The sequence below is a fragment of the Coregonus clupeaformis genome, chromosome 8 (assembly GCF_020615455.1).
Source record: "Coregonus clupeaformis isolate EN_2021a chromosome 8, ASM2061545v1, whole genome shotgun sequence".
In the NCBI taxonomy this organism is placed as follows: Eukaryota; Metazoa; Chordata; class Actinopteri; order Salmoniformes; family Salmonidae; genus Coregonus; species Coregonus clupeaformis.
The window spans coordinates 20,152,829-20,172,987 of NC_059199.1; the positions used below are offsets into that span (position 1 = coordinate 20,152,829).

The 20,159-nt window shown below is 46.2% G+C and overlaps 1 protein-coding gene across 2 annotated transcripts; it reads right to left on the reverse strand.

Moving 5' to 3' along the window:
• Positions 1–1,801: 1,801 nt before the first annotated feature.
• Positions 1,802–19,211, reverse strand: LOC121571247 (bcl2-associated agonist of cell death-like). 2 transcript variants are annotated; one of them, XM_041882590.1, is made up of 5 exons: positions 19,070–19,211; positions 16,499–16,651; positions 15,780–16,009; positions 15,297–15,436; positions 1,802–2,775 (listed from the first exon to the last, which is right to left on the reverse strand). In XM_041882590.1, the coding sequence occupies exons 2-4, from the start codon at positions 16,632–16,634 to the stop codon at positions 15,302–15,304; spliced, it is 501 nt and encodes a 166-aa protein (XP_041738524.1). In that variant the 5' UTR covers positions 16,635–16,651; positions 19,070–19,211; the 3' UTR covers positions 1,802–2,775; positions 15,297–15,301. The 2 variants fall into 2 exon arrangements, with proteins under 2 accessions (XP_041738524.1, XP_041738523.1); XM_041882589.1 differs by lacking the exon at positions 1,802–2,775 and having other exon boundaries at positions 15,228–15,436.
• Positions 19,212–20,159: the final 948 nt, after the last annotated feature.

Sequence of the window (20,159 nt, forward strand, 5' to 3'; positions counted from 1 at the left end):
TTCCATTTAAGAATGATGGAGGCCACTGTGTTCTTGGGGACCTTCAATGTTGCAGAAATGTTTTGGTACCCTTCCCCAGATCTGTGCCTCGACACAATCCTGTCTCGGTCCTCTACGGACAATTCCTTCAACCTCATGGCTTGGTTTTTGCTCTGACATGCATTGTCAACTGTGGGACGTTATATAGACAGGTGTGTGCCTTTCCAAATCATGTCCAGTCAATTGAATTTACCATAGGTGGACTCCAATCAAGTTCTAAAAACATCTCAAGGATGATCAATGGAAACAGGATGCATCCGAGCTCAATTTCAAGTCTCATAGCAAATGGTCTGAATACTTATGCAAATAAGGTATTTCTGTTTTTTATTTTTAATACATTTCCCAAATGTTTCAAAAACCTGTTTTCGCTTTGTCATTATGGGGTATTGTGTGTAGATTGCTGAGGAATTTGTTTTATTTACAAAGGACAAATCTCCACTGGTCTAATGTCCATTGCTCATGTTTCTTGGCCCAAGCAAGTCTCTTCTTCTTATTGGTGTCCTTTAGTAGTGGTTTCTTTGCAGCAATTCAACCATGAAGGCCTGATTCACACAGTCTCCTCTGAACAGTTCATGTGGAGATGTGTCTGTTACTTGAACTCTGTGAAGCATTTATTTGGGCTGCAATTTCTGAGGCTGGTAACTCTGGGTCTTCCATTCCTGTGGTGGTCCTCATGAGAGACAGTTTCATCATAGCGCTTGATGGTTTTTGCGACTGCACTTGAATAAACTTTCAAAGTTCTTGAAATGTTCTGTATTGACTGACCTTCATGTCTTAAAGTAATGATGGACTGTCGTTTCTCTTTGCTTATTTGAGCTGTTCTTGCCATAATATGGACTTGGTCTTTTACCAAATAGGGCTATCTTCTGTATACCCCCTACCATGTCACAACACAACTGATTGGCTCAAATGCATTAAGAATGAAAGAAATTCCACAAATTAACTTTTAAGAAGGCACACCTGTTAACTGAAATGCATTCCAGGTGACTACCTCATGAAGCTGGTTGAGAGAATGCCAAGAGTGTGCAAAGCTGTCATCAAGGCAAAGGGTGGCTATTTGAAGAATCTCAAATATAAAATATATTTTGATTTGTTTAACACTTTTTTGGTTACTACATGATTCCATATGTGTTATTTTATAGTTTTGATGTCTTCACTATTATTCTACAATGTAGAAAATAGTAAAAATAAAGAAAAACCCTTGAATGAGTATGTGTTCTTAAACTTTTGACTGGTAGTGTAATGAAATCAGTCAATTTAAATAAATAAATTAGGGCCTAATCTACGGATTTCACATGACTGTGAACACAGATATGCATCTCTTGGTCACATATACCGTTAAAAAAAGTAGGGGCGTGGATCAGAAAACCAGTCAGTATCTGGTGTGACCACCATTTGCCTCATTCAGCGCAATTCATGATCAGGCTATTGCTTGTGGCCTGTGGAACGTTTTCCCACTCCTCTTCAATGGCTGTGCGAAGTTGACTGGAACTGGAACACGCTGTCATACACGTCAATCCAGAGCATCCCAAACATGCACAATGGGTGATTTGTCTGGTTAGTATGCAGGCCATGGAAGAACTGGGACATTTTCAGCTTCTAGGAATTGTGTACAGATCCTTGCGACATAGGGCCATGCAATATGACGCCACGCTCTTCGCAGGCTACCGCTCCTTCGACACAGCCTCCGTTTACCCTAGGTACAGATCTAGGATCAGCTTCCCCTCCCCCAATCCTAACCTTAACCATTAGTGGGGAAAATGTAAAACTGACCCAAGATCAGCGTCTATGGGCAACTTCACCCTACACCGTAAAAATATGACCCTGACCAGTTGATATGTTTTCCTATCATATTCTTTGCATTTCTGACTCTGTTCCACATGGAAGGCGCTCTGAGGACTCTATAACTGCTGGATCTAGATGATATAGTTTCGTACCTGGTCCCGTGTGGCTCAGTTAGTAAATCATGGTGCTTGCAATGCCAGGGTTGTGAGTTCAGTTCCCACAGGGGACCAGTAAGGAGAAAATAAAGTATAAAATATGTGTACTCACTGCTGTAAGTTGCTCTGGATAAGAGCATCTGCTAAATGACTAAAATGTACCTGATCCACTGGCCTTAGGGCAGAGATATAGCAGTGCTATGCCCAGGGGAGGCTGAGGGCCATAGGGGTGTCCACCTGGACACATGAAGGTGCTGCTGGAGGGGTGAAACAAACAGGTCAAACAACCTGCTGTACTACAGGTCAGACATGGGACTTTTGTCCTAATTATCAAATAAACTATAAGTATAGACAGCTTACTGTTGTACTTGTCTTTCTTGCACTAACACTCAAGACTTGTCTTATCTTACTAGCACTGATTTCTCTCATAACTGCTTTTTTGAGGAAGGTTTTACTTGCATTGAATGTGATATGTGGTTGTCTTACCTACCTTAGTTGAATGCACTGATTGACTGAAAGTCGCTCTGGATAAGAGTGTCTGCTAAATGACCAAAATCTAATTTTATTTTCAATCTTATTGAAAAATCTTGTCCCATCTCTTCCTCCAGGTGGAGCTACACCCGTTTCTGGCCCATGGGTCGTTGAGGCGTCTGTGTGGGGAGAAGGGGGTCTGTTTCCAGGCTTACTCCTCTCTGGGGACTGGCTCTCTCCTCCAGGACCAACTGGTGGTCCAGGTGGCACAGGGATACGACCATTGCCGCCAGAAGTAGGGGTGCTGAGGGTGCTGCAGCACCACCTGAAAAATATGAATAAAAACAAAATATGAATACCACGGGCAAAAAAAGTATCTGAGTACCCCATCCCCCAAACATCTTCCCGCAGCTATGGGTACGGCTGGACCCCTGCACAGGTACTGTGTGTGTGTGTGGTGTTCTTGGAGAGGCAGTACACCCTGATTAAGTCACTTCTCCCCTTTTTCTCTTCCTCCCTCCCTTCCTGTTTTATTCCTCATCTTCCTGTCTTCCCAAGTCATCTCACCTGTCCAGGGAAGCAGAGAATGGCCATGTGTTTTGACTTTGAGCTGTCTGTTAAAGAGATGGAGAGGCTGGGAGAGTTGGACTGTGGACAAAAATGCTGCTGGGACCCATCTCAGGTAACCCAGTGGATAAGGAGACGGACCTGTAGCCGAAAGGTCTCCGGTTCGAATCCCTCTCAAGTTGTCTGAATATATACATTCATATGAACTGGTATAGCGGAGGTGAGTCAGACTCAGGTTCCCGTGATGAGGTAGCCCTGCCTGCCACTTATAAATCAGTGTCTCTTTGGAGAGGCTGGGAGAGATGGACCTGTAGCTGAAATGTCGCCAGTTGCAAATCTCTCGCTGGTAGCCTGAAGGTACACTCACTGACTGACTGTATTCTGTTATGAAGCAAACTTGGACAATAAACTTCTAGTGATTCTCTGTGGTTGTTGGTAGACCATGGTGCTTTCAACATCAGGATTATGGGTTCGATTCCCGCTGGGGCCACCCATACAAAAATTTATGCACTCACTACTGTAAGTCACTTTGGATGAAAGTGTCTGCTAAATAGCATATTTAAAAGATCATGATCAATGCTATTATTGTTTTACTAATGTGATATTTATGTTATAATCGGAATATCTCTTCTATTTTTTTTACCTCCCTTTTTCTCCCCATTTCGTGACAATTTCGTGACTGTAGCTCAATTGGTAGAGCATGGCGCTTGTAACGCCAGGGTAGTGGGTTCGATCCCCGGGACCACCCATACGTAAAAATGTATGCACACATGACTGTAAGTCGCTTTGGATAAAAGCGTCTGCTAAATGGCATATTATTATTATTATTATTATTACGATCTTGTCTCATCGCTGCAACTCCCCAACGGGCTCAGGAGAGGCGAAGGTCGAGTCATGCGTCCTCCGAAACATGACCTGCCAAACCGTGCTTCTTAACACCCACTCGCTTAACCCGGAAGCCAGCTGCACCAATGTGTCAGAGGAAACACCGTTCACCTGACGACCGAAGTCAGCCTGCAGGCTCCCGGCCCGCCACAAGGAGTCACTAGAGCGCAATGAGCCAAGTAAAGCCCCCCGGCCAAAACCTCACGATGCTGGGCCAATTGTGCGCTGCCCTATTGGACTCCCGGTCACAGCCAGTAATGACACAACCTGGGATCAAACCCCAGGCTGTAGTGATATCGCAACACTGCGATGCAGTGCCTTATACCGCTGCGCCACTCGGGAGGCCCTGAATGATATCTCAATGATTTTCACGCACACTGATGCTGCAATACACACACACACATACACTTCATTTGCTCACACACACACACACACACAACATGCACACACATTTATACTGACTCCACACACACTCACATACAATCATCACATACGCTGCTGCTACTCTGTTTATCATATATCCTGATGCCTAGTCACCTTACCCCTTGTCACTGTTGATGTGGGTGTGTTGAGAGGAGTCAGACGCAGGACGCATAAGCTAAGTCAAACAAGACTTTACTAAATGTACAACCAGTACAAAATAAAGTACCTCTAACGAGGAGGCAAAACGACAACGCAACACAGTGCGTTACAATAACAATTCCAGAGTACTGCACAGGATACCACCAACAGACAGGAAATAAAATAACTAACGAAAACAACACAGGAAACTTATAAGGCACATAATCAAGACCAAACGGACACAGGTGTAACAGACAGACCAAACCAAACGAACATCGAAACATTCAACGGTGGCAGCTAGTACTCCGGGGACGACGAACGCCGAAGCCTGCCCGAACAAGGAGGAGGAGCAGCCTCGGCAGATTCCGTGACAGTACCCCCCCCTTGACGCGCGGCCCCAGCCGTGCGCCGACCCCGGCCTCGGGGACGGCCAGGAGGACGCGGACCCGGGCGCGTGGGATGGCCACGGTGGAACTCAGTCAGGAGGGATGGATCTAGGATGTCCCTCCTAGGCACCCAGCACCGTTCCTCCGGGCCGTACCCCTCCCAATCCACGAGATACTGGAGACCTCTCATCCGGCGTCTCGAGTCCAAGATGGTCCGGACCCTGTACGCCGGAGCCCCCTCGATGTCCAATGGGGGCGGAGGGGTCTCTCCTATCTCATCTGCTTGGAGTGGACCAGCTACCACCGGCCTGAGAAGAGACACATGGAACGAGGGGTTAATATTCTTATAATCAATAGGCAGTTGTAACCTGTAACACACCTCGTTCAATCTTCTCAGGACTTTAAAAGGCCCCACAAACCGCCGACCCAGCTTCCGGCAGGGCAGGCGGAGGGGCAGGTTTCGAGTCGAGAGCCAGACTCGATCTCCCGGTGCGTATACCGGTCCCTCACTGCGGTGGCGATCGGCGCTCGCCTTCTGTCGACGGATGGCCCGCTGCAAATGGACATGTGCAGCATCCCACGTCTCCTCCGAGCGCCGAATCCACTCATCCACCGCAGGAGCCTCGATCTGGCTCTCGTGCCATGGTGCCAGAACCGGCTGATACCCTAAAACACACTGGAAAGGTGTTAGATTGGTGGAGGAGTGGCGGAGAGAGTTCTGTGCCATCTCTGCCCATGGGATGTACCTTGACCACTCCTCCGGCCGGCCCTGGCAATAGGACCTCAGAAACCTACCCACATCCTGGTTGACTCGTTCTACCTGCCCATTGCTCTCTGGGTGGTAACCCGAGGTAAGGCTCACCGAGACCCCCAAGCGTTCCATGAAAGCCCCCCAGACTCTGGAGGTGAACTGGGGACCTCGGTTAGACACTATATCCTCGGGAACCCCATAGTGCCGGAAACGTGGGTAAATAGGGCCTCAGCGGTCTGTAGGGCAGTAGGGAGACCCGGCATTGGGAGGAGACGACAGGCCTTGGAAAACCGATCCACAACGACCAAAATGGTGGTATTCCCCTGGGAGGGGGGAAAGTCGGTCACAAAATCCACCGAGAGGTGGGACCATGGTCGTTGTGGAACGGGCAGGGGATGTAACTTTCCCCTGGGCAGGTGTCTAGGCGCCTTACACTGGGCGCACACCGAGCAGGAGGAGACATAAACTCTCACATCCCTAGCTAACGTTGGCCACCAGTATTTCACACTAAGGCAGTGCACTGTCCGGCCAATACCTGGATGTCCAGAGGAGGGTGATGTATGAGCCCAATAAATAAGTCGGTCACGAACCTCGAGCGGAACGTACGTCCGCCCCACAGGACACTCGGGGGGAGTAGGGTCGGCACGTAACGCCCTCTCGATCTCCGTATCGACCTCCCACACTATCGGAGCCACCAGACAAGACTCCGGCAGTATGGGAGTAGGCTCAATGGACCTCTCCTCTGTGTCATACCGCCGGGACAGGGCGTCTGCCTTACCGTTCTGGGACCCTGGGATGTACGTGATCTTAAAAACAAACCGGGTTAGGAACATGTTTCACCTAGCCTGACGAGGGTTTAGTCTCCTAGCTGCCCGGATGTACTCCAGGTTACGGTGGTCAGTCAGAATGAGGAAAGGGTGTTGAGCCCCCTCAAGCCAATGCCTCCACACCTTTAGGGCCTGAACCACGGCTAACAACTCCCTGTCCCCTACGTCATAATTACGCTCCGCCGGGCGAGCTTCTTGGAATAGAACGCACAGGGGCGGAGTTTAGGTGGCGTGCCGGACCGTTGCGACAGAACCGCCCCAATACCGGCTTCTGACGCGTCCACCTCCACTTGGAATGGTAAAGCGGGATCCGGATGCGCCAGCACCGAGCCGAAGTGAACAGGTCCTTCAGTTTAACAAATGCCCTGTCCGCTTCAGCTGACCACTGCAAACGCACCGACCCCCCTTTAGCAGGGACGTAATGGGAGCTGCCACCTGTCCAAAACCCCGGATAAATCTCCGGTAGTAATTAGCAAAACCCAAAAACTGCTGCACCTCTTTTACAGTGGTTGGAGTTTGCCAATTACGCACGGCCGACACACGGTCAACCTCTATCTTCACACCAGACGCGGACAATCGATAACCCAAGAAGGAGATGGACTCCTGGAAAAACAAGCATTTCTCTGCCTTGACATACAAGTCATGCTCCAACAGCCTCTTCAACACTCTGCGTACCAGGGCTACATGCTCGGCTCGTGTAGAAGAGTACACTAGGATGTCGATCGATGTACACTACCACACCCTGCCCATGCATGTCCCTGAAAATCTCGTCCACAAAGGATTGAAAGACTGAAGGAGCATTCATTAACCCGTATGGCATGACGAGATATTCGTAATGACCCGAGGTGGTGCTGAATGCTGTTTTCCATTCATCTCCCTCCCTAATGCGCACCAGATTGTACGCGCTCCTGAGATCCAACTTTGTGAAGAACCGCGCTCCGCGTAATGATTCTGTCATAGTCGCAATCAGAGGAAGAGGATAACTGTACTTAACCGTGATCTGATTGATACTACGATAATCAATACACGGGCGCAAACCCCCGTCCTTCTTCTTCACAAAGAAGAAACTCGAGGAAACCGGGGAAGTGGAGGACCGTATGTATCCCTGTTCCAAGGACTCGGCTATGTAAGTCTCCATAGCCGCGGTCTCCTCTTGAGACAGGGGATACACATGGCTCCGCGGAAGTGCCGCTCCTGTTTGGAGATCTATCGCACAATCCCCCTGTCTATGAGGTGGCAACCGTGTTGCCCTAGTTTTGCTGAAAACCAGTGCTAAATCCTCATATTCAGGGGGAATGTGCATTGCGGAACCCTGGTTCGGACTCTCCACCGATGTTGCCCCTATGGAAACACCTAGACATCTCCCCACACACTGGGCAGACCACTCCATAAGAGCCCTCTGTTGCCACGCAATGGTAGGATCATGGGTGCTTAACCAGGGAAGCCCCAGCACCACGGGATACGCAGGAGAGTCGATCAGATAAAACTGAATGATCTCCTCATGACCCCCCTGCGTAATCATCTTCAGTGGTGCTGTGACTTCTCTAATCAACCCCGACCCCAGCGGCCGGCTGTCTAGAGCATGAACTGGGAAAGGGGGTTCCACCGGCCGAAGGGGAATTCCTACCCTAGAACAAAATACACGATCAATAAAATTCCCAGCTGCGCCTGAATCTACTAGCGCCTTATGCTGGGAAATAGGTGCCACCTGTGGAAATCGCACAGGTATACACAGGTGTCCAACAGAGAGCTCTGGGTAAGTGGGGCATCTACTCACCTGAAATGACTCCCCAGTGCGTGACCTGTTGTCCCCTCTCCCAGGAGACCCTCCCCAACACCTAGCCGCAGTGTGCCCTCCACGGCCACAGTTGGTGCAGGGGACGGCCCCCCTCGGGTTCTCTCTCCTCCTCTCCCTAGCGCCTGCACCCCCGAGCTCCATGGGACTCGGCTCGGCGGTGCTGGAGGATGGAATGGACGACCCCCATTCGGGACGTCCGCGGGTAGCCAGCAGGGTGTCGAGACGGATGAACATGTCCACCAACTGGTCGAAGGTGAGGTTGGTGTCCCTGCAGGCCAGCTCACGACGAACGTCCTCTCGTAGGCTGCATCGATAATGGTCGATGAGGGCCCTCTCATTCCATCCCGCATCTGCCGCTAGCGTCCGGAACTCCAGGGCGAACTCCTGGGCACTCCTCTTCCCCTGTCGGAGGTGGAACAGACGCTCCCCCGCCGCCTTCCCCTCAGGTGGATGATCGAACACTGCCCTGAAGCGGCAGGAGAACTCCGCGTAGGTGATGGTAGCGGCGTCTATTCCCCTCCATTCGGCGTTAGCCCACTCCAACGCCTTGCCGGAGAGACAGGAGATGAGGGCGGAGACGCTCTCGTATCCCGAGGGCGCCGGGTGTATGGTGACCAGGTAGAGTTCCACCTGCAGGAGGAATCCCTGACACCCGGCTGCGGTACCATCATATGCCCTCGGGAGCGAGAGCCGAATGCCGCTGGGTTCCGGTACTGGGAGAGGAGGACTGGCCGATGGTGATGGTAAGGTGTGCGAAGATGTGGGCACCTCTCCAGTAACCAAACGGCGCAGCGTGTTGGACAAATCGTTCATGGCGGCCCCAAGTTGCTGGATCATGGTGTCTTGATTGCTGATCCGTTCCTCGAGGGACTTGGGTGCCGCCGCTGCTCCTGCTGACTCCATGATGGTGTGTTATTCTGTCACTGTTGATGTGGGTGCGTTGAGAGGAGTCAGACACAGGACGCATAAGCTAAGTCAAACAAGACTTTACTAAATGTACAACCAGTACAAAATAAAGTACCTCTAACGAGGAGGCAAAACGAAAACGCAACACAGTGCGTTACAATAACAATTCCAGAGTACTGCACAGGATACCACCAACAGACAGGAAATAAAATAACACACAACTAACGAAAACAACACAGGAAACTTATAAGGCACATAATCAAGACCAAACGGACACAGGTGTAACAGACAGACCAAACCAAACGAACATCGAAACATTCAACGGTGGCAGCTAGTACTCCGGGGACGACGAACGCCGAAGCCTGCCCGAACAAGGAGGAGGAGCAGCCTCGGCAGATTCCGTGACACCCCTATACATATGTATCTACCTCTATCACTTCAGTATCCCTGCACATTGTAAATATGTTATTGGCACCGACCCTGTATATAGCTTACTTACTTCTTGTGTTCTTATTTATTGTGTTGTTGTCCTACCTTATGTTAATTTTAGTACTACATTGATATTGATTACTGCATTGTTGGGTTTAGAGCTTGCGAGAAAAGCATTTCACTGTACTTGTGTACGCGACATTACAACTTGAAACTTGTCTTACTTTCTTAATGTCAGTATTAGTTTCACTGTAAACTGTTATGTGGGCAGCTTGTCTCTCCCTTTTCTGTTTCCTTTCCTCCTTGTTTTGTCCCCTCTTTGTCTGTCGTATCTGTATGTGGGTTTGTCCCCATTATGTTGGTGCGTCTGCCGGTGTGTGTCTGGAGTTGATCGGGGGGCGTGCTCAGGATCTGCCTCTCCTGTGCAGCTGCGGGTTGTTTCCAGTGATTCCTGCCTACGCAGCTGCATCCTATTCTCTCATCAACCTGCACTACTAATTCCTGGGCATGGCTCTCCACCGGCGCCAGATCGTTGTTCTTACTAGAGCGGTAACTTAGCTCACCAGTAGAGTTTAATTGTCTTTGTCTTCAGCCTGGCTCTTTACTCTCCTTAAACCTGTCGTTTGTTTTGTCTTCAGTTCAGACATACCTCCCAACCTTCCTGCCTGCCTGCCTGCCTCAGCCTCTCCTTCCTCCGGAGCCGACTAGCCCACTCTGTTCCTTTTCTTCAGTTGTTTTCTGGACTAAGACAAATTGAATTTTTATTAAAAGCATTTTTGTTTCTTCCACTCCCTTAGTCGTGTTTTGTTTCTCTGAGTGCTGGGTTTAACCATAGCCTAACAGTAAACAGTTGTGCCCTTATGTCAAAATTGTGCCATTAAAAATATATATATATATTTCAGTGTGTTTTTATTTTGGACCTAGCACTCTCCAAGTAAATTATGGTTAATACAAATATTTTTTGTTTATTTGTATACTAATGCCCATAGTACACCCAGTGGTCATGAAAATGTATTATATTTACTTTTTTTTTTTTTTTTGTGCAAAGTAAAAAGAAAAGTATTCAAGATTCCCCATACACATCAAGATTAAAGTAATACTCATTTCCTAGTGCACTACTTTTGACCAGGACTCATTGGGCTCTTGTCAAAAGTAATGCACTATGTAGGGAACAGGATGCCATTTGGGACAAACCCAGAGATGACTCCAAGGCAAGCCTACTGTTCCACAGCTTTGTCTATACAATGCCTTCAGAAAGTATTCAACCCCCTTGACTTTTTTCCACATTTTGTTGTGTTACAGCCTGAATTCAAAATTGATGAACCTACACACAATATCCCGTAATGTCTAAGTGGAATTTAAAGCTGAAATGTCTGGAGTCAATAAGTATTCAACCCATTTGTTATGATAAGCCTAAATAAGATCAGATCACATACAAATCACAGAATAAGTTGCATGGACACTCTGTGTGCAATAATAATGTTTAACATGATTTCTTAAGGACTACCCCATCTCTGTACCCGACATATTCAACCACAAAGACCAGGGAGGTTTTCCAATGCCTCACAAAGAAGGGCACCGATTGGTACAGTAGATGGGTAAAAAAAAGTTATTCACTACAAAGTCCTTCCTAACTCAGTTGCTGGATAGGAAGGAAACTGCTCAGGGACTTCACCATGAGGCCAATGGTGACTTTAAAACAGTTACAGAGTTTAATGGCTGTGATTGTAGAAAACTGAAGATGGATCAACAGCATTGTAGTTACTCCACAATAATCACCTAAATGACAGTGAAAAGAAGGAAGCTTTTACAGAATACAAATATTCCAAAACAGTAATCCTGTTGGCAACAAGGCACTAAAGTAATACTACAAAGAATGTGGCAAAGAAATGAACTTTTTGTCCTGAATACAAAGCATTATGTTTGGGGCAAATCCAACACAACACATCACTGAGTACAACTCTTCATATTTTCTAGCATTGTGGTGTCTGCATCATGTTATGGGTATGCTTGTCAATGGCAATGACTAGGGAGGTTTTTTGGGGATAAAAAGAAACAGAATAAATCTGAGCACACGCAAAATCCTAGAGGAAAACTTGGTTCAGTCTGCTTTCCAACAGACACTGGAAGACAAATTCACCTTTAAGTCAAACTCTAACTAGGGCAAATTTACATTGGAGTTCCTTACCATGACAACATTGAATGTTCCTGAATGGCCTAGTTACAGTTTGACTTAAATTGGCTTGAAGATCTATGGCAAGACTTGAAAATGGCTGTCTAGCAATGATCAACAACCAACTTGACAGAGCTTGAAGAATTTTAAAAAGAATGATGGCCAAATATTGTACAATCCAGGTGTGCAAAGCTCTTAGAGACTTACCAAAAAAGACTCACATTTGTAATTGCTGTCAAAGGTGTTTCTAACATGTATTGACTAAGGGGGTGAATACTTATCTAATCAAAATATATTAGTGTTTACAATTAAATCCATTTTAAATCGCACTTTGTAATGCAACAAAATGTGGAAAAAGTCAAGGGGGTTGAATACTTTTCGAAGGCACTGTACTAGAGCCCAGTCTGGTTTTACCAGGGTACGTTTAACACCACAATATTACAAAACATGCCTTGTCAGAAATAAACGTGAAAGATCACTGAGATGTTGCAGAGTTACTTCCAAATGTTTCTTGATAAACATTCCTCTATACAGTACTATAACAGTCTACAGTTTTGCAACGTGTGCATTAATGTACAGTTTTGCAACGTTGTGACGCTTTTTCTTGATAAGCATTCCTCTATAGTTTTGCAACGTTGCGATGCAGAACTCTCCCTGTGTGTTTGTGCTTCACTACAGTGTGACTGAGCCTGGTGCCTAAGAAGTAGGATCGCAAAATCAATAAATTCCCTGGTTTTCCCGAAATTCCGGTTGGACGATTCCCGAAGTCAGGAGGGAATAAGCAGGAAATCCGAAATCCTCCAACAGGATTTCTGGAAAACGGGGGAATTTATTGAAAGTTCCAGGAATTTTGCAACCCTACTAAGGAGGTAGGTAGTAGTGCTTGCAGCCAGGGCCAAGTCACATAACAGGCCAAGACCCGTACAAAAGGGCACCTTTTTCCTATTTTTAGTGCACTCGTTTTTACCAGGGCCCACTCGGCACTATATTAGGAACAGTGTGCCATTTGGGATGCAGACTTAGACCAGTACAGAAAGGCAGATCATCATACAAGACTAACGTCAATCTACTGCTGTATCCCAAATCAACCATAGAACAAAACGTGAAAGATCTCCTTATTTTCTGTGTTTATCCCCACTAAAAAACATTTTAATTTCCCCATAGGCTTTGGCCAACGAGCCATGGCGGAGTTAGTGCCTACAAAAAGACACCATTACTATTGCTCTCTATAAAGACTGACTGATCTGATAGACTATGTGATCTGAAAGGATTTAATAGGACAGCCGGTCCCAATTCACTCCCCACTCCTTCTCCTTGGCCCTAACCATTCAATGTTTGCAGATGTGTACGGTGGAAGCAATACGATCAAAGCTCCACCACTGTAAACATAGAATGGGATGGGGACGAATTGGGACTGTCTGGGGGGGTTGATTTGGGCTTCAGCATCAATTCCCACAATGCAACGAGAGGCCTTGCAGTAACACCTCTGTACATAGAAAATAAGACGGGCATAAAGAGATAGGGGATCCATCCCAAATGGCACCCTATTCCTTACATAGGCTCTGGTCAAAGGTAGTGCACATTATAGGTTTACAGACGTAGTATCAATAGTATCATTAATAAAAGTCACATTTTGTTGTTCAGCAGTTTACCCATGTTATCATCCACATTATTTTAATTCATTTAAATATCAACTCTATTTACAGAAGTTTCAAAGACCCAAGGCTTTAATCCTAAATGGTTTTGCCCTAAAAGTCTAAATCTTATTTCATTCTCTTCTATCGTCTGATAAAATGTTTCCCTGCAGTTCTTGTTTTATACAAAACATATCATTATTAGCACTACTATCAAAGATTGTAGTTTAAACAAGATTATTATTTCTTTGTATTTGAGACATTTAAATTGAAATAGGCTAGTTGTCAGAGTGCAGCCATCCTTCTAAGATGATTGTCGTTAATATAAATGGCACCCTATTCCCTATTTAGTGCACTATTTTTAGGGCTCTGGTCAAAAGCAGTGCACTATATAGGGAATAGGTTGCCATTTGGGACACAGTAAGGTAAGATTCTATCTCAATTCGTCTTTCCTCGATTCCTCACACCACCTTTCCTCACCTTCGTCTCAAAATGCATTGGAGAAAAAGGTCAGAAGGAGGAAGAGCCAAATACGGTTGAGAAGGAGATGAGGAGTTAGGATGCGAGGAATCATGTAAAATACAAATTGAGATGGACCCCAACAGTAGACATTAGGGGTGTAACGATTCGTTTTAACAACGATTCGATTTGTATCACGATTCGTGGTTGTCGATACGATTCAAGGACGATATTGGTTCATTTAGAACGATACGATCCGAAACGATTCAGTGACTTGAAATCGATTCAATAACCTTTTAGCCAAACATTCAACCAGTGTGACTGAAATAAATACCTGGATACTGGACAGTGCAGGTGAAGTTTCCTAGATTCCTGTTTCTTGTAAGGACCGCAATGGTGGCTTGATAATTACTCGCTCGTCGGCTTCTCCTCTGTCGTCCGCCATGCTATGTTTTGTTGTCTTGGCGCCTTTGCGCTGCTGCTGGCGCGATGACGTCACGGATAGGCAGACTGAATTGAGTAATGTTTAAAGCCTTTATCATTAAAAGTGCTAAGAAAAAACATCCATATAAAGTCTGACGTGCTTAAATCCAATGGGTTATTTCCTAGTATCGATACAATCGATTTATTACATTTTAAAACTATGTTAGATCGATATATGTTGTCCAAAAGGCCAACTCGCCGAGCACAGATCGATGTAGTTGGATCATAGGAATATAAATCGATACATCGATGTAGTAGATGGATCGTTACACCCCTAGTAGACATTTCTCACTAGGTAAGAGAGAGAGGAACCAAACGGCATTTAGTTTTGTTCCGTCTCTCAGTGCATGTTGTGTCTGACCTCTCTCTCCCTCCGTGCTGCATAGTGTTAATGGGAGAAACGGTTAAAATGATTAACTAAGGACCCGTTTGGGCCTTAGGTGGATGCTTACACTAGAGTGAAGTGGAAACTCTAGCGCTCGCTGGCAAACTAGTTGTGTTCTCGTTTTGATAAGATCTCAGCTTACAGTTATCCCTACTTTTATTATCTCCTTCCTTATCCTCTTAGTCTCTCCTGCCTTTTTCTTTGTCTCTTTCTACCTATCCACGCTACCTTGTTACACTGGTAATGACTCTGTGGCTGTCTCCACTCTCCTCTCTCTCTCCTTCCTCTTCCCTCCATCACTCTCTCTATTCTGATGACCATGGTTCAGTAGCAGTCAGGTTAGAGCTGTGTTCTGTCTCTGTCTCCTGCTGTCCAAACAGGTAGGCCCACCTGCTCTCTCTCTCTCTCTCTCTCTCTCTCTCTCTCTCTCTCTCTCTCTCTCTCTCTCTCTCTCTCTCTCTCTCTCTCTCTCTTTCTCTCTCTCTCTCTCTCTCTCTCTCTCTCTCTCTCTCTCTCTCTCTCTCTCTCTCTCTCTCTCTCTCTCTCTCTCTCTCTCTCTCTCTCTCTCTCTCCTTCCTCTCCCTCCATCCGTCTGTCTCTACCCAGATTATCGTGGTTCGGGAGCGGTCAGGTTAGGGCTGTGTTCTGTCTCTGTCTCCTGATGACTGAACAGGTAGGCCCACCAGCTGGGGGACTGTGTCATCTGTTTGGCTGCTCCCACACTCTTCAACTGCTTCATCTCCTATAGAGGTCAGGGGTTAGAGGTTAAGGATCAGGGGTTATGAGATAGAGGGTATGGTTAAAGGGTATGGGTAGGCGAGGGAGAAAAAGAAAGAAAGAAAGTAAGCAGGTTATTTTGGGGTTCTAGTAATTGAAATGTTTTTGACACAAGATTAAAGCATCACATCTATCCCCCTCCTTCGCTGTCCCCCATAGCCCCTCCTCCCCCCTTCCTCCCCCCTCTCTCCCCTAGCCAGTCCTCTCATCCCTTCCTGCCCCCCTCTCTAACCTCCTTCCTGCCCCCCTCTCTCCCCCTAACCCTTCTCACCCCTTCAACCCTCTGTCCCTCAGCAACCTCTCCTCACCCCTTTATCCAGCCACGTATCAAACTCGTCACTCATTCGTCGGAGCTGCCGTCCGTATCTCTTAGCCGCCCAGAGGGCAGGGGGGGCCGACTGGGAGCGAACCCGAAAAGGTGCTCCATCTGTGGGAATGCCGTCCACCCCTGGCCCCCTTCCCTGGAGCTCCCCATTCCTCTTCCCACGGGACGTAGAGAAGGCCTGGGACTCTGAATTCAACCTCAACCGACCCTCTCCTACAGGAGAGAGAGAATAGGGGGAGTGGAGCGAGAGGTATGTAAGCCTTGTCCGTCCGAGCCAGAACAGCCCATAGGGTAGGAGCCTATCTCCTGTTTGTGTAGCGTGAGGCAGCTTGATGTACAAGTACACCTACTGGACAGGATGCTACTCTATCGCAGGGCCTTAACCCCAATCTATCTCCTTTTTGCTGAGTGCTAAGCAGAGAGGTAGAGAAAGAGAGGGTAGAGAGGCAGGATCGAGAAAGGGAGGATAGCCATAGCAACACGACAGTAGATTGTTATTGAGGTTCATTATGAAAGGCCAAGGTGGCTGACTATCAGGGTCGTTTTCATAAGGGCACGCAATGGAAAACGTTTTGCAACTTAAAACAAAAAGGAGCGTTTCTTATTGGACAAGTCCAGCTAGTCTCTCCCTGTTTCAGTCTGTTTTCTTTCGTTTGATGCCTATTGAACATGAACCTAGTAAGACCGATAGTGGCATCTCACCTGCCAGTCTCATCTCAGGTACAGTGAGGGTGTGGCCTAGTGGGCCTCCAGTCATTCCCTGTCCTGCAGCTGATTTGTCCTTTTCTGTTTCTCCTACCTCTGAGGGTTCTGATTTGCAGTCTGATATAGTGAACATCTGAGCAATGGTGACATCTAGAGAGAGAGAGGAAACGAGAAAGAGGAATGAGCGAGAGGGAAAAGAGAGAGACAGAGGTTGAGAGAGCAAGAGGGGGGAGAGGGAGAGAAATAGGAGGGAAGGAGAGAGGGGGAAGAGATGGAGGGAATGGGAAAGACGGGGGAAATAAGAGAGAGAGAGGACCAGAGATTGGGGGGAGAGATAGATAGATAGACAGGACCATAGAAGACAGAGACAAAAAGAAATAGCCTAGATAGAAAGAGAGGCAGAGAGAGAGAGAGCGGAGAGAGGGAGGGAAAGAGAGATAGAAGGCGAGAGGCAGAGAGAGAGAGAGCATTATTACACAAATGCACTTGACAGTAGACCCTGAATCGAGATAACTCAGCCTAGTCTCATAGACTAGATGCAACATAGTAAATGTAAATCCGGGACACTCAATTTAGTATGATATGTTACGTTTGGTATGGTTAAGGCAAAAACTAAAGTAAGGTGGTGATCAGGGTGGCCATATAACGGGAAAGTCTAGCAACCCAAAGGTTGCCTGTTCAAATCTCATTAAGGACAACTTTAGCATTTTAGCTAATTTGCAACTACTTTTTAGATACTTTGCAACTACTTAGCATGTTAGCTAACCCTTCCCCTAACCTTAACCCCTAACCTAGCTAACGTTAGCCACCTAGCTAACGTTAGCATTAGCCACCTAGCTAACATTGGCCACAACAAATTGTAATTTGTAACATAATACATTTTTCAAATTCATAACGTATTGTACGAACTGCAATTCGTAAAACAATCAAACAAATTGTAATTTGTAACATACCATATGAAATGAGTGATGGACATCCACAAATTAATACATACCATAAGAAACGTAACATATCATACTATACTGAACAAAAATATAAACGCAACATGTAAAGTGTTGGTCCCATGTTTCATGAGCTGAAATAAAATATCCCAGAAACGTTCCATACACACAAAAGGCTTATTTCTCTCAAATGTTGTACACAAATTTGTTTACATCCCTGTTAGTGAGCATTTCTCCTTTGCCAAGATAATCCATTCACCTGACAGGTGTGGCATATCAAGAAGCTGATTAAAGAGCATGATCATTACACAGGTGCACCCTGTGCTGGGGACAATAAAAGGCCACTCTAAAATGTGCAGTTTTGTCACACAACACAATGCCACAGATGTCTCAAGTTTTGAGGGAGTTAGCAATTGGCACGCTGACTGCAGGAATATCCACCAGAGCTGTTGCCAGAGAATGTAATATTCATTTCTCTACTATAAGCCGCCTCCAACATCGGTTTAGAGAATTTGGCAGTACGTCCAACCGACCTCAAAACCACAGACCACGTGTAACCAGGCCAGCCCAGGACCTCCACATCCGGCTTCTTTACCTGCGGGATTGTCTGAGACCAGCCTCCCGGACAGCAGATGAAACTGAGGAGTGTTACTGTCTGTAAGAAAGCCCTTTTGTGGGGAAAAACTCATTCTGATTGGCTGTGCCTGGCTCCCCAGTTGGTGGGCTATGCCCTTCCAGGCCCACCCATGGCTGCGCCCCTGCCCAGTTGTGAAATCCATAGATTAGGGCCTAATGAATTTATTTCACTTGACTGATTTCCTTATATGAACTGTAACTCTGTAAATTTGTTGAAATTGTTGCATGTTGCGTTTATATTTTTATTCAGTATAATTGGAGTGTCCCGGATTTATGTTTACTCTGTTAGGTCTGCCCCTGAGTCCAGGTTAACTCAGGGGGCTAACTCCGTTAGTTCAAATCCCAGCCAGTCACACACTGAATGAATGAGACAAACCTTTAACCTTGATTTCACCCTCACACACACACACACACACACACACACACACACACACAGGAATAGACTGTCTTGGAAAAACACTATCTAGCCTACATGGGCAGTCATTTAGCCTAATTATATCAGAATAACATAGTAATAACAAATGATGCAACCAAACACGTTATTAATGTTTTAAAACGTATTGTGACTAAAACACAATAATTCAAACCTCAAACACATTGTCTCGTTTCAGGTTTGAATAACATTTCCCTGTCGATGGCCCAATAAACTTTATTTGTTTAGCTATAAAACACACAGACACAACTTCTTGTTCTTGCTCTATTCTCTCCAGCGCCTTGGTCCAAAGGTAGCATATCCACAGTCATTGGTAGCAACGTTACCAGATACCGCAATATAAAGTTATCTTTACCGCGGGGAGAAGCGGGGCCTAATGTGATAACACCGACATTGACAACTTGTTACTAAACACACCCAAATTAGCTTAAATGCTACTGTTGTATCGGTGTTCTTCGCGATTGTTGTATCAATTCTAGCTAGAGACATTGGAAAACTTGGCGACAATACGAAACAATTTGATAACTTAAAAAACTGAATATAATAAAATGTTCTTACCCGAAGACTTTTGACAGGTAAAGCTTCTATTCTGGTTTCTTTCCACCTCGATATTGTTGTTGCCTGGTGTATTTTTCTGTACTGTACAATACAGTTTACTTCTCTCGCCCAATCGCTTCGCTGCAGTCTACCGCACCGATGTCGTGCGCTCCACCAATGGGCGGGCGGGCGCGCGGCTTGTTGGCCTTGCCGTGTACGTCACTGTTGCGTTAAGTTTTTCTCGCCCGCTCTACCGTAATATGTGGTATAGGAGCGCAAATGAACTATTCTACCAATACGTACAGGACGTTAGATCCAGGTAACTTTCAAAATAAAGCAAACACCAACATAAAGCATCTTAATAGGGCGTTGGGCCACCACGACTCGGAACAGCATCAATGCACCTTGGCATAGATTCTACAAGTGTTTGGAACTCTATCTGAGGGATGCGACACCATTCTTCCACTTTAAATTCCATCATTTGGTGTTTTGTTGACTGTGGTGAAAAACGCTTTATCAGGCACCGCTCCAGAATCTGCCATAAGTGTTCAATTGGGTTGAAATCTGGTGACTGAGATGGCCATGGCATATGGTTTACATCGTTTTCATGCTCATCAAACCATTCAGTGATCACTAATGCCCTGGGGATGGGGGCAGTTGCCACTAAGGGCATGTATACAGTATAACCCACACACCACCCAATGCAGAATTTTACTGGTCATTTCTCTTATCTGAAAAGATCTCTCTAGAAACCTTACTAGAGGGTTTTTTCTTACTTTTGTGGAATAAATGTTATATTACCTATGACTGGTCCTGGCTTGCATCTTTGAGCATGAACTTCCTTATGACAGATACAATCTCTGTCTCTTAACCATTAACAGAAATGATGATGTCATTCTGTGATTAAATTTGTATAGATAGAAAACCCCCAACTGCCAAACCCATGTTACCTAATATGTGTCTTCTAAACCCTATGGCCTTTCCTTTCACCTGTAGATAGGCATTCACACTGATAAAGACAGGTAGCGACAGACAGGGGCCAGGGAGAAGTGATTAATTTGAATCAAATCAAATCAAATTGTATTTGTCACATGCGCCGAATACAACCGGT

What these genes read in the sequence shown, in the direction of transcription:
- LOC121571247 (XM_041882590.1), bottom strand. Translation starts at nt 16,634, where the DNA reads ATGTTCACTATATCAGACTGCAAATCAGAACCCTCAGAGGTAGGAGAA. An exon ending in ACCTGAGATGAGACTGGCAG is followed by an intron (nt 16,010 to 16,498) that starts GTGAGATGCCAC and finishes TCTCTCCTGTAG; the next exon opens with GAGAGGGTCGGTTGAGGTTG. An exon ending in ATACGTGGCTGGATAAAGGG is followed by an intron (nt 15,437 to 15,779) that starts GTGAGGAGAGGT and finishes TGACCTCTATAG; the next exon opens with GAGATGAAGCAGTTGAAGAG.